A 15,422-nucleotide genomic window follows, 5' to 3' on the forward strand; every position below is an offset into this window, starting at 1 on the left:
TGTTATTTTTGATAGAGTAAAGCAGGAGATAATGTGGGTTTTGCTGCATGTTAAAATTATTACAAGTCTTCAGCTCCTTGCACATGTTCTGGTTAACTGCAAGAGCCACCTGTATAAAATGTAAAAAAATTAACTATTGGTTTTCTCTGAAGCACAAACCCATCATTACAAGGACCACGTTCTAACAATGAAAATGTGCATGAGCAATACAGTAAGACAGCTAGAAAGAACAATCCTAAATGACCCATTAACCTGCATTTCTGTCAGCTTTTAGAATTCTTTATACCTGAGCACACCTTACCCATCTCAGTTCAGGCTATTAAATGTGCCTGAATCTTTCCTCAGAAGGGTTATGATTTTTTTTTTTTTTTACAATTTACTTAATGCTCAACTGGTTTCCCAAGAAGTTCCCAAATGGCTGATCCCACTGCCATCTGCAGAGTTATTTCCCAAGGAGTAACAGAGCCCTGAGGAACAGGATCTTTCAAAGGTGTTGGCAGGAACAGCTACTGCAATGCAACTGAGAATTGGTGAAATAAAGACTTGTATCAAGTCACCCAAAGAGATCCTGGCAAACACAACCAGGACCTCATCTTGAACAAGGATCACTAGGACTAAAAATATTCCTTTTTCAAAGATCTGCACAACAGACTTGGAATTTTGCAGCAGGAAGAAATGCACTCTTAGGGAAGAGAGGCATGTGTACGTTTGTCACATTATAAGGGGTGAGAAAAAGAAAGCACCCATATTACCCAATTAAAAATGGTACAGTTGCAAGGGATTTAAAAGGCAAGCTGAACTGATAAGAGATAAGTATCAAACAACTGAGAACAGAATACTTTAAAATGTATTTTCTTTACTGTCCAAATGCAGATATTCTTATTTGCATGCAACAGCCAGCTTTCTCAGATTTCCTTAAATTCCAAGTTGCTATGCTAATCTCTAGAAGAAATACAGAAACAACATTGCTTGAGATTTATTTACACCCTAAGTGTTAAACACAGCAGCAATTTTCCCATGTAACATCAATACAGCTTGGTTTTTTCAGACCTATTGCTGTGCTCCACAAAAAGATAGCAACTCAAACAGTCCCATTAGGCTCAGTAAAATTAAATAATTGTTCTTTGGTTCCATTAGTCAAAGATCATGTACTGTGGGCATTGGAACAGTGGTGCAACCCTGGCCTCTGCTCTTCACTTTTGGAGCCAATACCAAGACATCAGTCTGTGGAGAAAGCAGGTGGGCAGTGGCTGCAGGAAGATGCAGTTACACATCATTGACAGCGAATGGGCAGATATGTACCTCAGCCAATGCCAAAACCAGAAGGGACTTGAGCTACAATCATAACAGCCTCACTCTTAAAGCTCAGCATCAGGTTCCTTTGTCTTTAACAGGCCACATTCTTACAGCCATCTGCCCTCATGCTGTAAATGTCAGCAGCCCTTTGATTTTACAATGAACAATTACAGAGCCATTTGCCAGTTCTACCAGTCAAGCGGGCTTGCTTTAGAGATTGTAGAGAATTAAAGAGAACTCAATAGGCAGGTTCAAAATAGTTGAAGCCCACAAAACCAAAGGCTTACAACTCATAACAATTCAGTTTACAAAGTGTGCTGGGTTTGGCTGGGGTAGAGTTATTTCCTTCACAGTGGCTGCTTTGAGCTTCTGCTGGAAATGGTGTTGATAACACAGGGGAGTTTCAGCTCCTACCCCACAGCTGCTGACACAGAGGCAGGCCCTTTGCTGCTCTTCATGCCACCCCACCAGCAAAAGGGCTTGAGGTGCACAGAAAGCTGGGAGGGGACACAGCCAGCACAGCTAACCCCAACTGACCCAAGGGATGCTCCAGACCATATGGCATCATGCCTGGCACGTAAAGTGAGGGTAAGCAGGAAGAAGGAGGGGATGTTTGGAATGATGGCATCTGTCTTCCCAAGCCAGTGTTACACTTTTCCCCAGGGGATGGCTGAGCACCTGCCTGCCCATGGGAAGTGGTGAATGAATTCCCTGTTTTGCTTTGCTTGAACACATGGCTTTTGCTTTCCCTACTGAACTGTCTCCATCTCAACCCACGAGTTTTCTCACTTTTACTCTGCTGATTCTCTCCTCCATCCCACCATGGGGGAGTGAGTGAGTGGCTGTGTGGGCCTTGCTAGCTGGGGTTAAACCATGACACAAAAGCACTGAAACCATACACATGCTACTTAATCCTTATGCATTAGAGCATCCCTGAAATAAACAGTTCAAAGAAACAAGCTGCTGAGGAGCAAGTGCCACACTAATTTTATAAAGGCCAAATTAGGACATATCAGACTGTGGTGGCATTTGAGGGTCCCCAGGATGAGGGAAGAGATGAGAATCTTGATTCCATGTTTCAGAAGGCTGATTTATTATTTTATGATATAATACATATTAAAAAAAATGATTACTAAAACTACACTAAAGAAAGAGAAAGGAGACATCAGAAGGCTAGAAAAGCATGATGATAAAATCTTGTGATTGACCAGAGATTCTGACCCAGCTGGACCCTGATTGGTCATCAAGTAGAAACAATTCACATGAGACCCATCAAAGATGCACCTGCCACATTCCACAGCAGCAGATAATATTGTTTACATTTTGTTTCTGAGGCCTCTCAGCTTCTCAGGAGAAAAACCCTGGCAAAGGTATTTTTCACAAATTATGTCAGTGACGTGAGACAAATGTTCTAAATTAAAAAACCCGAAGGCATTACCTGTTTTAGCTTCATATAGAAAGTTTCTGTGAAGGTTTTCCTGCTGAAGTACCAGAAGCGTTCGTTGGCAGGGTACACACGCACCACGGTCTCCAGCAGGAACCTGACTGGCTCCACCACCTCAGTGACAACCATGTCCACAGCCACAGTCATGAACACACGCTTATCTGAAACACAAGCATGAGAAAAACTAGTCAAAGCTCAAATCTGTAAACTGCTGTTCAAATTGAAAATCCTTTCTGTTCCCTTAATGATTCTATTGCACCTGTTTTATTTGTCTGAGTTCTACACCCTCCATGCCTGTTGCACAGAATGAAAGTGTGCATTAACCATCTGATAACTTCAAAAAAAAAAGATATTATGTCCTTGTTTTAAAGGCAGGAGCAAGACACCATGCAAAGAAAACACCACTGAAGTACACAATCCCCATCAAACAAAAGGAGCATGCAGAGGATAAGGTCACACTGTGAAGTGTAAGGAGTTCTGTTACATGCTACTAGAAATAATGTGGTGTGAAAATCCATCAGCAGGAACAGTGACACTGGCTGTAGGTACTTGGATATGCCTTTAAGCAAATGACCTGAGCTCTGCCTCAGGACAGGAAATAAATTCCAGACTTACATTCCAAGTTTTTTAATCCCATCAGAGAATCTAAGTTCCAGCAATAAGAAACTGCATGCACTTGAATGCATCATTGCCAGCTGCCCCAAGATGCAGGGGATGAAATTTGTAACCAACTCACAACTAGAAGGAGGAGAACCCCAATGCCTCCTATTCATACTGCTTTGCTGAGTACAACAGTTTACAAATGCTTAGACCCAAAATCCCAATAACCAGGGGCAGGCACATCAGCCCCAAACACTAATGTAACATCTCCAAATCAGCACCACACACTGTTCTGTGAACAGTTATTCACTACTCTGTGTTGGGCATGCTTATAGAGAAAAACTCCTAGCAATGGACTCCTGGAACATAATGTTTCATGAACTCAGACATGCACTGTGATTGCCAAGATAAAGTGCACACACCAAACCCCTGCTGGGTAAAACTAACACACAGATTAGGTTCCACTACCTTTTGGAGTTTCCTCATTAAGTACTAGAAACATGGGTGCATTAGGATTCCACATTCCAGTAATGACATAAGCCTTCCCATCAGAACTCTTTCCCATGGATTCCTAAAAATCAAATCAGACAGGATTTGAGCTCAAAGAGAGGGACATGGGGATGAGAAACAGTTCTAGGAACCTTAAAGAACATGAATTAATGGAATGAACTATTACTAGTATGAGGCAAGTAGATGCTTCCTGAAGTTTTCTGGAACAGCCCCTATGGATCACACAGGCCTGTTTGGTAGCCTCTGTAGACAAAAGGAGACTGATGTTCCCTCTCTGCAATTCAGTTAGGGATGGAAGAGTGACTGAGTTCTCCAGATTTAAATACGGAGAAAAGAGGTTGAAAGGAAATTACAAATGTCTGTTTCTGTGCTACAGTGGAGAAATAAACCAACAACTCATTAATTCCAGCAGTTAAATGTACTTGGAATGTGAATGTAAATAGAATTCAAGGTGGAGTGAAGACAGGAATTCAAATACAGTAAAAAGGTGATGTATAGATTTATAGGAACAACAACACTCCAAAACTCATTCTAATTAATTCAGTTTTATAATCAAATAAGAAAGGGAAAATCAGAACTGATTTCAGCAAATAAAACCAGGGAAGAAAAAAGAGCTGGTAAATACAATCAGGCCAATAAATGAGTCTGACAAGTGAACTAAATACTGATAAATAGAACCAGCAGCATGAGCACAGAAATGAAGTAGGTAAAACTGGGACAACTGTAAAACCACAAAAGGTCTGATGGGTTTAACTCTCCCAAATTTGCCCTAAACCAGGTCACTCTAGCACTTCATAACTTGAAAATGGCTGTATTATCCACAGAGAGAAAGTAAATTGGCATTATTACAGAAAGGATCACATTGTTTTGCAGTTCTCTCAGAAGCAACTCTAAGAAATAGAATATTGTAGAAGACAAGGGAATACTTCAAACTCTGGGCAAGAATTTAAAATCAAATGAAGGCAAAGACAAAGTTTTTAGCCCCTTGGAAAAATAAGAGCACTTCCCTGGCACCCAAATATGAAAGCAATTATTTGCTCTAAATTTTTAGGGAACATGCTTCACACAATACAGAAAGCTCAGTTATTTGTAACAACCTAATCTTTGCTTCACTAATTGAACAAAAGCCAGGTGCCACAGGTTTTGACAAGAATTGATATGTTTTGTCCATCTTATGATTGTAGGTATCATATCTCAGAATTTAAGAAACAAACAAAGCAAAAGATATTAAAAGCTCATTTTTCTGGGTTTTCTCTTTTTTTTTTCCAATCACCTTATCTTGTTTAACAGGTTATTAGGGCTAAGTATTACCATGTCTAGTAAATGCATGTCACTGTTCTTCACATTTCGTCCAGGGCTTAGCAACATCCCAAAGCACCTGAGGAGTTTATTTAAAACAAAACCAAAAAAAAAAAAAAAAAAAAGAAAGACACATATTAGCTTTTCACAATACAAGAATGTTTACTTGAACATAATGGACAGCCACCTACTGCTTCTAATTTTAAGAGTACCTTTCAGAGAATTGTTTGTTATTGTTATGGCAACACTCAGGAAACAACACAACACATGTTACAGAAAAGACAATGAAATTATTTTCCAGAATGAAAATGGCAGAAACGAGCATCTGGCCTTTGAAAACTCAGCTGTTCCTAAAGACCATTTATAATAATGAGTTCAAAGATACCAACAATTCCTCCACATGAGTGATGGAGACTGGCAGGAAAAAATTCACTCTCTACCCAGTTCATTTAAAATTTGTTCTCATGTAATCATAGGAAAAAATACAAATTAATTCATTCTATTATTCATAATAGCACTGCTGCAAAACAATCATAGCGCATCACAGACCCTTAAAAACAAAACCCAGAAACAACAATTCGCTCAATTTTAAGACTTCACTCTTCATTTTTTAAAATCTGAATTTGTGAGATATACAGGGCCTTGAATTACAGTCAAATCATTTTACAAGAAAATGCTCTTGATATTTTTAAGAGAAAAAAAAAAAACAACCCAAAAATTTCCTCAGACATTCATATTTTCAAACTTCCTGACTACTGAAGGCACAAATTCAGGCTTGAGGTCTCTGCAAATCATCCATATCTTTCTCTCCTTTGAACATACTCCATTATGAATAAAAACACCAAAGAGAATTATGTATAGGCAACAAACAGCAAGCTTGCATAGGTTTTTCAAAAACCTTAGATCTCAAATGAAAAAAAAAATTGAAAGTAATTGCTACTTGAAATACTATGGAAAATTGGGCTTGTAATTCAGAGAGTTTTGTTGGAAGAATTTCTCTTCTGTTTGGTTCTCTGATAACCAAACTGGTTTTTCTCACTGACTTTTAGAACTAAGTAATATGCTGAACAATATTGCTTGGACATATGAACACCAGCAACTAAAATTTTAGTATCACTACGAACTAGAAAAGTCTCAAGATATGCAATCACTACCTCACCTAGCTTTCTCCTATTACATTAGGGGTATATGGTTTCTATTTTTTACCTCATTACACTTAACATCCACAACAGTATTTTCTGTTCTCCATACTCCTTCACTACTAGAATCACAAAAATCTAAGTGGTAAATAAAGCAGTAGACAAGGATTTGGATTTATCTATATCTATAATGCAGTGCTGTGTAAAGCACCCAAGGCAGCTCAGATCCAGGATTTGGATTTAGCCACACAAACCAGATTCTCTGAGAGACTAATTCAGCTGGGCAGAACCAACAGCATACCTACTACTTCTTGTTTCTGGGGCAGAAATAGGTCAGAGAGAGCTACAACTGATAGTAGCAGGGGAGCACCAGCTCCTGCTACAGCTACTACAGAGAAATGTAAGGCCAAGATGCAGAAGATGGCCAAATATTTGTGCCTTTCAAAGACAACAGCTTCCAGATGCTGCTCATCACTCAGATGTACACAAGTTCTGATGTCTGACAGCCAAGATTTTTGGGAAGTATGTTTCCCAAAGAATAGGAGTCAGGAACAAGTAACCCCTGCCTCTCACAGAAGCAGACTTATGATGCCTAGCAGCATCCTACTGCAAGAAGAGTCAGGGCTTCTCTTCCCTCTTATTTCAAAGAGGAAAATCAGTTCAGACCAGGTCAGGACCCTCACTTGCAGAAGATGGATTTTACAGAAACAGCTGTCAGCACATTCAGCCTCTGACATGAGGGGGCTCAACCACACATCCAGGATTTAAAATGACCTGCACAGGTTGTGGGCCTCAGTCTCACTTCAGACTTGCTGGATTTCTGCACTTAAAGGTAGCTACCAAGCAGCTCTGGCAATTGCACATACTCCATTACTTTCTAGACCAGCAGGAAAATTTAAGAAAAGAACTGTAATTGTTATTCACAACATATATTTTAATTTATAAAAATACAAATGCTACCCATGGATAAAACTGATAGCATTAAGTTAACAGCATGACAGGACAAAAGGGAATGGCCTCACACTGTCAGAGGACAGGATTACATCAGATATTAGGAATAAATTCTCCCCTGTAAGGGTGGTGAGGTCCTGCCACAGGCTGCCCAGAGAAGCTGTGGCTACTCCACCCCTGGAAGTGTTCAGGGCCAGGCTGGACAGGGCTGGAAGCAATCTGATCTAGTGGAAGGTGTCCTGCCCATGACAGAGCAGGGTGGTCTTTAAGGTCCCTTCCAACCCAAACCATTCTGGTATTCTGTGATCATGAAGAGTTTCCACCACTAATGAGAAACCAACCAATATTTTTAATATTTTGCAGTTCTAAGGATACCAGCCTACACTTTAACCTAAGGTATAGCCTACATAACTCAGGATTCACTCTCCTGTATGACTGGTAGCAAATGACATGCAAACACCACTGTGTTGAGAAGAGTGTCAATCCTTCCATCTCTGACAATGAAAGGCTATTTCACTCTTAACAACAGCTTCCTTAAAGCCCCTGACCATTAACCAGAATTTTCTTCCTGAATCCTATAAACAACTGAGACCTGACATCCCCCATGGTGGGACTGAAGCTGTGTAGTGCCACACATGACTCTGAAATGAACACCATCTCTTCAGCTGCTTTGAGCCAAATAAAAACTGGCAAAACCCAGGTCAAACAGGGCACAAGAGCAGGAAGGGCCAAAGTAATGCATGAGAGTAACTTTCTGCATCACCCTGACTCAAACCAGGCTCTGTCTGAACACCAGGAAGGAGCACTCTCTCTCAACCAAGTTTGATCTCCTAAAATCACAACAAAAGATTTTTCAAATCTTTAGATCAGGGACCAATTTCTCCAGAAATATTTTTTTGCATTGTAATTTCCTCTCTGAAGTACTTTTGAAGACACATTAAATTGCTCAGAAGCTCAGTCTGATGTATCCTGCATGCATCTTTCATCAGATCTGAATTTTAATCTTATCAGGAGTAAGAAAATCAAATTACTTACAAACCTGTGTATGTCATTTCAATTAAATAACTTTTACACAGCAAAACTTGTGGTGATAAAAATAACATCCCCAACTGAATATTCTAAACACCACCAAAATAAAAGCTAATTTCTAAGAAAGATAGTTTTACACTGGGGAGAAAAGCAATAATCAAATGCTATTCATAAATGCCTCATTAAGTGAATCCTGAAGGCAAAACTGTTTAAATTAAAATTACACTGAAAATAGATATTTTTTTTAAGTCAATAAGTAGCAAAAGGCTAATTTTACAACATAAAAGCAATGACAAAATTTTACTGTATATTTCTTGTGTAAAACTTTAGCTTCCATTCTGAAGTAAAAGCTTGAAACTAAGTCAAGAGATCAGTAAGATTTTGGGAGGGTTGGGGGCAGTTCTCTTGATTCTCCTGTTATCTTGAATTTCCTTTTCACTACAAACACATTCTCCCATTGTTACTCTTTTGCTAAGATTGCCATCTGGTGGCATTAATTCTGTTGTGCAATCATACTTTGTCTTATTGGTACATTTTTTTCTTGCCAAGTCAGAGCAAACTACATTAAATACCATTCTTTCAAAAATATAACCTTCATCATTTTTGTTAGATTTTACCTTTCAATGGCCAGTTCTTTGTTGGAAAGTTGCTGAACTGTGATCACCACTTTCTTCTCAATTCCCTGTTTAAGCTTGAAGTACAATTTATCTCTATCCTTTGGCACAGGGCTAAAAGAATAGAAACATCCTTCAGCAGGTATAGAACATGAATTGTTAAATACAGAAAAGATTTTATGCTTCCTAATTTTAAATTAATTCAAAATTCATTAGATTTTAGAAAATGAAAAGAAACCACTAAACTGTATTTACTCAAGAAACTTAGTTTGATTAAAGTTTTTAAAATACTTCTTACTATCTTCTCCATTTGCACAGGCATCCATTGAGCATCCCTAAAAGAAACTATGCAGTGAAAAGAAATTCACTTGAAGAAGGTATCCTGAATTTTAAACTTTTTGCAGAAAAAACACAGAGAAGAAAATTGGAAAATCATCAAAAGAGCAGCTTCCTATTTACAGCATTTCTGCTCATGAAAAGAGGTCAAATGAATTTTGTTGCACAGCAGCTGTGTGTGTGGAAAGTAGCTGTGCACTTTTTCCAAAGAGATTTCTGCTTTTCCCTTTCCATTCTGATTACCTAAAATTTCCTTTTCCATCATCTTCTTTGACTTCTAAGGAGACACTGAAAGTGTACACATCACTGTCTGGTGTGGGAAGAACAAAGTCCTTCACATGATCAGATGCTTGTTTGGAAGAACGCTTGAATGCTGTGGAGAAACTATACAAAATTCGGCTGACCTGCAGAAAAGCAAAATCATTAATATTCTGGTCAAAAATGAGGGTGTTTTGAATGAGGCATTGTGATGTTTTTGAAGGTCAAAAATCACTTGCCTCCTATACTGAACACACATCATGCCTCATGTACCACAAAGCACTCAACATCACGTGTTCAGTAACCAAGCCATTTCAGTAACAACCTCTCCTATTTCCATTCCTGATACCTTCCCTGCTCATGTCATGCTCAGTGAGTTAATATAAATTAGATTAGAGATTAGGAATGCAGCTTATTAGAAGACCTGCATAATGTACTTTTCAAGTTGTGTTTTTAACAACACAACATACAGCTTGCTCTGGCAGATGTCAAAACCCAAGGAGATTTCTTCTTTTTCCAGCCTACAAAGTTCTTTTCTCCCAGACTCTCACACAGTTCTTCCTAAAATATTTAGGGGAGAGTACTGTAACGTGGTTCCTTTTAATTCCAAAGGCAGACACTGCAACTTCAGTATGAAACATACCTAAATGAGGTCAGCAAAAGCCCCAAATAGGGGCTTTCCAAATCTTCCCATTACAGTGCAATTTGGAATTTTCTTGAAATACTAAAAGCAAAAACTTAAAATCATAATTTTATAGTGCCTTGAAAAATGTGTTGGCACATATGAATGAGTTTCATGTATGACTAGTTGCACATTCTGCAAAACTCATTCATATGTGCTAACACATTTTTCAAGGCACTAGATATAATTTCCACATTGGGAATGACCTCTTCAAACACTTGTGTCCTTTTTCCCAGTCACTGCACACCCCAGAATACTTACAGCTTCTTTAATCTCACAGGAGAAAACATGGATCTGGAACTCTTCTGTCCCACAGCTGCTCTCAGTAAATGCAAAGCAGTCACTCTCTGAAGTCCCATTTTGCCCCCTCACACAAAATAACACCTTATAGATGGGAAACGAGGCTATCTCCGAATTGCTCAACTGATTAATTATTCTGGCAAGAAAGACAGGAGATCAAGGAACAGGTCAGTAAAACAGACAGGCCTACCTGAAAGGCTCTTCTGTAATTAGATAAATAAGAATCTAAACTCTAATTACTGCTAAATTCAAGAAGATGAGATGGGTAGCAGGAACAGAAATGTTATGCTTTACAAATTAAAGGTGTAAATGTTCCTGGTTGTAACACTGACTTAATTTCTTTTGTATGCCATAATACAGACAAATACAGTACCTCTAGATCAGACAGTAAACAATGGCCATTACTTGTGAAAAACACAGAAGAAGAAATACAGAAATCACAGAAAACCCTAAAAATGTGATTTGTATACAAAGAAAATGCAACATTAAAAGGGAATCTAAATAGCTGTTTAAAAAATCATTATGAAAATGATTTCAGAATCAACAGGACTTAGCAAACAATACCACCACAGCTTAGCAAATGCTGCCATATTCAGGTGAGTATTTAACACAGATCTAAGACTTCACCCAAAAATTTAAAATACTCAAACACAGAACCCAAAGAATATTTCAGAAACTTAAAAGCAGGAGTGGTGTTTCAGAACAGGCTGGTGGATAGTGACTTTTAGAGAATAACAAATGTTCTCCTCTATCTTTTCACTACTGGTCCATATGCACATTCACATCAAGGACCAATAAAAATTAGTCCCCTAAAATCCCAAGTCTGTAACAATAAAAATATAGGACTAATCTAAAGGCAAGAAGGGCCCTGGGAGGATTCAGCACACTGTAATTTTGGTGGGACACAACTGGAACCTCACAGGACAAGTATTCAGACACCAGGTATGAACACACTCCTCAAAGCCAACACTAGTATCACCTAAGCTTTGATGGAATGTTTTATGTCACATGTGGATTCAACTTTTCAGTTCTGTGCAGGTTCTTAGGCAGTGCCACATTTACTGATCTCCTCTGAAATTAAAGGTCAAAGGAACCTGCTGTTTCACTTGCAAAACAACCCTCCTGAGTGGCCACACCGAGTAAAAATAGGCATGGAACACCTTACATCTTGTATAAGGGTGACTGTTTCCACTGTAGAAGTACAGAAATACAGTCTTTTCTGATGTCAAATGAAATTCAAATTGTGTTCAAAGAACAAAATGGAAGAAAATAATACAGATTCTTGAAGTCCTTCTCTTCCTCCCCAAGATGATAGTCAATACAGAAACACAGTTCAGGCAAGGAAGGAAATCCAATCATATCCTTCAGATACCTTGATATCAGAGCTTAGAAATAAACATCTTAGATATTGAGATGTTCTCTACTTCTGGATGCAAAAATGCTACAGGTTCATGTTTAGTGCACCCTGGTCAAGAATCTTTGACTCCCTCACCACTATTAAGACCCTTCTCACATGGGGAAAGTAAATATTTTCTAGAGATTGTGAGCACTGGCATCATGAGGCGGACATGGGTCAGAGCTGGCTTCTGCACAGCAATGGCTGGGAGCAGAGACTGCCACCTCAACTCTGCAACATAGATGGGAGAGTCCAAACTGACACTTCTGCAGCAAACCCAAGGCCAGAAGGACTCCTGCAACTCATGCACCTTGGAGGCATCGACAGACTAGGGAGGTCAGGAGAGCACAGGTATTATCAGCTCTCCCTCTCCAGTATCTCTTATTGTCATATTTGAGCAGATATTAAGGTAGAAAGAGATGCTTTTGTTGACACTGTGTGGTAGCTGGCAGCACCAGCCGTGGTAAATCTGAGCACACATTTTGCTGCTTCAGAGGAATTTCTCAAAATTAAGTGTCTTCAACAAGAACCTCAGGCACAAATTCAAGCAGTTCTACTCTCCCCTGTGCAAGTAACAAAGTGAGAAACCACTTTTTATGTGTCTGCTTAAGCAACAAATGAAACTCTTGTGTTACCTTACAGAGCCTTCTGGAATGTTTGGGACATAGAGTGTTACAGGTAAAGGAGTTTGACTTGAGGACTTCATGTTTGCCATGGCATGCAGAGCTTCTGGTTCATTCCGTGGGGCTGACACCTTTGTACAACCCAAATAAGTCAGTTTGTTAAACAACACACTGTCCTCTTCCAGGGTTCACTGGGAGAAGACGGCCTTGGTGCAGAGATTTCTGAAAATGAAGAAAACACTTCTTTAGCCATTTGCTTTTATTTCCACACATTTTTTCTTTCCAATGAGTTCCACAGCCAAATCTCCTACATCTTCCAGGGAAGGACATGAGAGCAGACAATTCAGCTCCAATAGCAAGAAATCCATTTGACAGCTTAATATTACTGTGAAGTCTGTTCTAATCTAATTCATGTTTCCAAGGGTGGCATGGGGACAAACTGCATTTTGATTCTCTTTAGCATCACAGGAACACAGCACAGACATTCTGAATCTTTGTAAGCAGTCACAGAATCACAGAACATTAAGGGGCTGGAATGGACCTTGAAGATCACCTAGCACTGGACCCTTCTGTGTCCTGTTACTTCTATTCCTTATTACTAGACACTGCCATAACACTTAGAATCATGAAGGCTGCAAAACTGAATTATTCCTGTTGGGGCTGGAGTGGGGCAAGAGAAACATATCTACAAGTATTTCTTTGTTCATTCATGCTAAGGGCTGGGTTTTGTTGGAAGAATGTCAAACAGTAAGACAGTAAGTTTCTCAGAAATACAGCAGACATGTAATTAAGAGAAGGGTGTTTCCATTTCATATAAACTATTTATTTCCAACACATACTATGGGAATTAGCTGACAGAATACCACAGAAGTGCCCTGCATGCTGTTGAGGTAAAAAGAATTCTAGTTTAAAGCACAAAAAAAATGACCACAGCATTGTATTCCTAATATAAGTAACACAATGCATGTATTTTTATACTGCATGTTTTCAATATGTATCTAAAAAAGCTACAATATATTTTACTTAAAATATATACAATATAGTTTACATTAAAAGCTTTCAGTCCTCCCCTTTTCATGAAAACTTTATATACCAGGCAAGTACCACAATCACTCCTAGCAAATATCAAATCCTAGCCTTACTGCTGCCTGGTGACACCATCAGAGATGGCCAGTTCAAGCAGTTTGCTCAGGGTGTATTTCATTTGCAGGTAGCACTATCCATGAACACTACCCTGAAATTTCTTGAGGTGCAGCAGCAGCAGATCCACCTCAATTATCATCCACTCTGCAACTCATACAATCCTCAGTCCCAACTAAGCCTTGGGCTGAAGGAAAAATGAACGTTATTTTGACCAAAGCAGAGCAGCTCAAGGTATCAATCTGACGATAATCTATTCTTATCTATAATCTTCAACTAAAAATAAGAGGAGGCCCCTAGGTATACTCCAACACAATTCTGGAACGAAGCTTTTGGGGTTAACTTGAAACTGCATAGAGAACAACACTGCCATGTGTGATGAAGGGGGAAAGCACTCAGGCAATACCTGTAGCAGAAGGGTCTAACACAAGCTGCAAAGCTGGCTGGGTTGTTTGTCCTGCTGACCCATCTGCAGCTGCCTGGCCACTGCCATCCCTGAATCCTTCTGGGAGTGCAGTGACATCATGGTCCTTCTCAGAATCCCGCAGGATCTCTTCCATTGCCTTCTCCAACTCCTCATCTCCATTTGAAAATACCTGGAAAGCAGAAGGAGATGAGATTTTTTTGAAGGTACTTGTAGTTTTATTTTCATTATTAGTTTTCAAATATATAGTCTTACTGATTACAAAAGTTAAGAAACTTTGCTGAACAAGACAACAAACCAAGAATCAATAAAATTGAATTAAATACGGACCAGTGTCATATTTCCTTACATAAAATGCAGATGTTCTCATTGCTAATCCAAAAAACCATCCATCAAAAAACTACAGACTTCTCTTAGAATAACAGATTTGTGTATTTAGAACCTCCATTTCAGACTAGAGATCAATACACTTTGCTATAATTAGTCTTACAGAAAATTTTACTTTCTCAGTCATATCCAGCCCATTTCAGTTGCTTCACCAATTTTCCCACACAAGAGTGGTGCAAGCCTAAGGAAATGAAAAAAAAAAATTGGAGATATACACTTCCTAAAAGAAAAATAGAATCTTTCACAAGTACCAGCTTTTCAGACAAAAGAAAACCATGCTGCATCATGGATTCTGCCTCCAGTCCAACAGCCTCTTTCTAGATTAAAGAAGCAGATAATGTCTAACATAGACAGAAATTATCAGTTGTAAATAACCATCAAACAGTACAGAAAAGACAGACTAGGTATTTACTGTCATTTCAGGTGGAATAAATTCCTGCTGTTCAAAGCAGAGCAAAACCAGTACATTGGCTACTACAGCTCAAATGGTGAGATTTGTATTTAACCAATCAGCTGTGCACCCAAGTTCTAAAATATTCTGCTATTTATACATAGAAAACTAGAAAACTTTTAGCAAAGATCTTACTCATGCCTAAAGTAGCACTAAGCAGGAAAACTAAATTAGGAACTAAAGTGCAAGACATGGTGTAATCTATTCCTATACAGATTAATTACATGCTTTTAAGATAACAGTCTCTGATCCCTCAATAAAGAATATCAAGCTTTAAACTGAATCTAATTCTTTGTAAAGTCCTTACTCATGTATAGCTCCACAGAATACAACAAAGCTAACTCCCAAAGAAGAATTATTATTCTTTAATTAAAAGAAAATCTGAACTGCCACTTTTGGACAGAGTTGTTTAATCCAAGCTGTTCATTTCACTGGCAGCCAGCAAGGACAAAAATTGCAGTCTAAAACTCTCCTTAACCACACAACAATTATGCACTCTTTCCATTGATACAAACCTTGCTACACATTTAAAAATAAAATCAG

The 15,422-nt window shown here is 38.8% G+C and overlaps 1 protein-coding gene across 1 annotated transcript in view; it reads right to left on the reverse strand.

Annotated features, from left to right (window-relative positions):
- RABGAP1L (RAB GTPase activating protein 1 like) overlaps positions 1–15,422 on the reverse strand; it is a 232,916-nt gene that overhangs the window by 197,426 nt on the left and 20,068 nt on the right. The window contains 9 exon segments of the mRNA XM_036387748.1: positions 2,735–2,901; positions 3,809–3,911; positions 5,162–5,228; positions 8,886–8,996; positions 9,462–9,622; positions 10,420–10,594; positions 12,490–12,661; positions 12,664–12,699; positions 14,024–14,213. Of these exon segments, the coding sequence (XP_036243641.1) occupies positions 2,735–2,901; positions 3,809–3,911; positions 5,162–5,228; positions 8,886–8,996; positions 9,462–9,622; positions 10,420–10,594; positions 12,490–12,661; positions 12,664–12,699; positions 14,024–14,213 (1,182 nt within the window).

This window comes from Molothrus ater, chromosome 9, assembly GCF_012460135.2.
Source record: "Molothrus ater isolate BHLD 08-10-18 breed brown headed cowbird chromosome 9, BPBGC_Mater_1.1, whole genome shotgun sequence".
In the NCBI taxonomy this organism is placed as follows: domain Eukaryota; kingdom Metazoa; phylum Chordata; class Aves; order Passeriformes; family Icteridae; genus Molothrus; species Molothrus ater.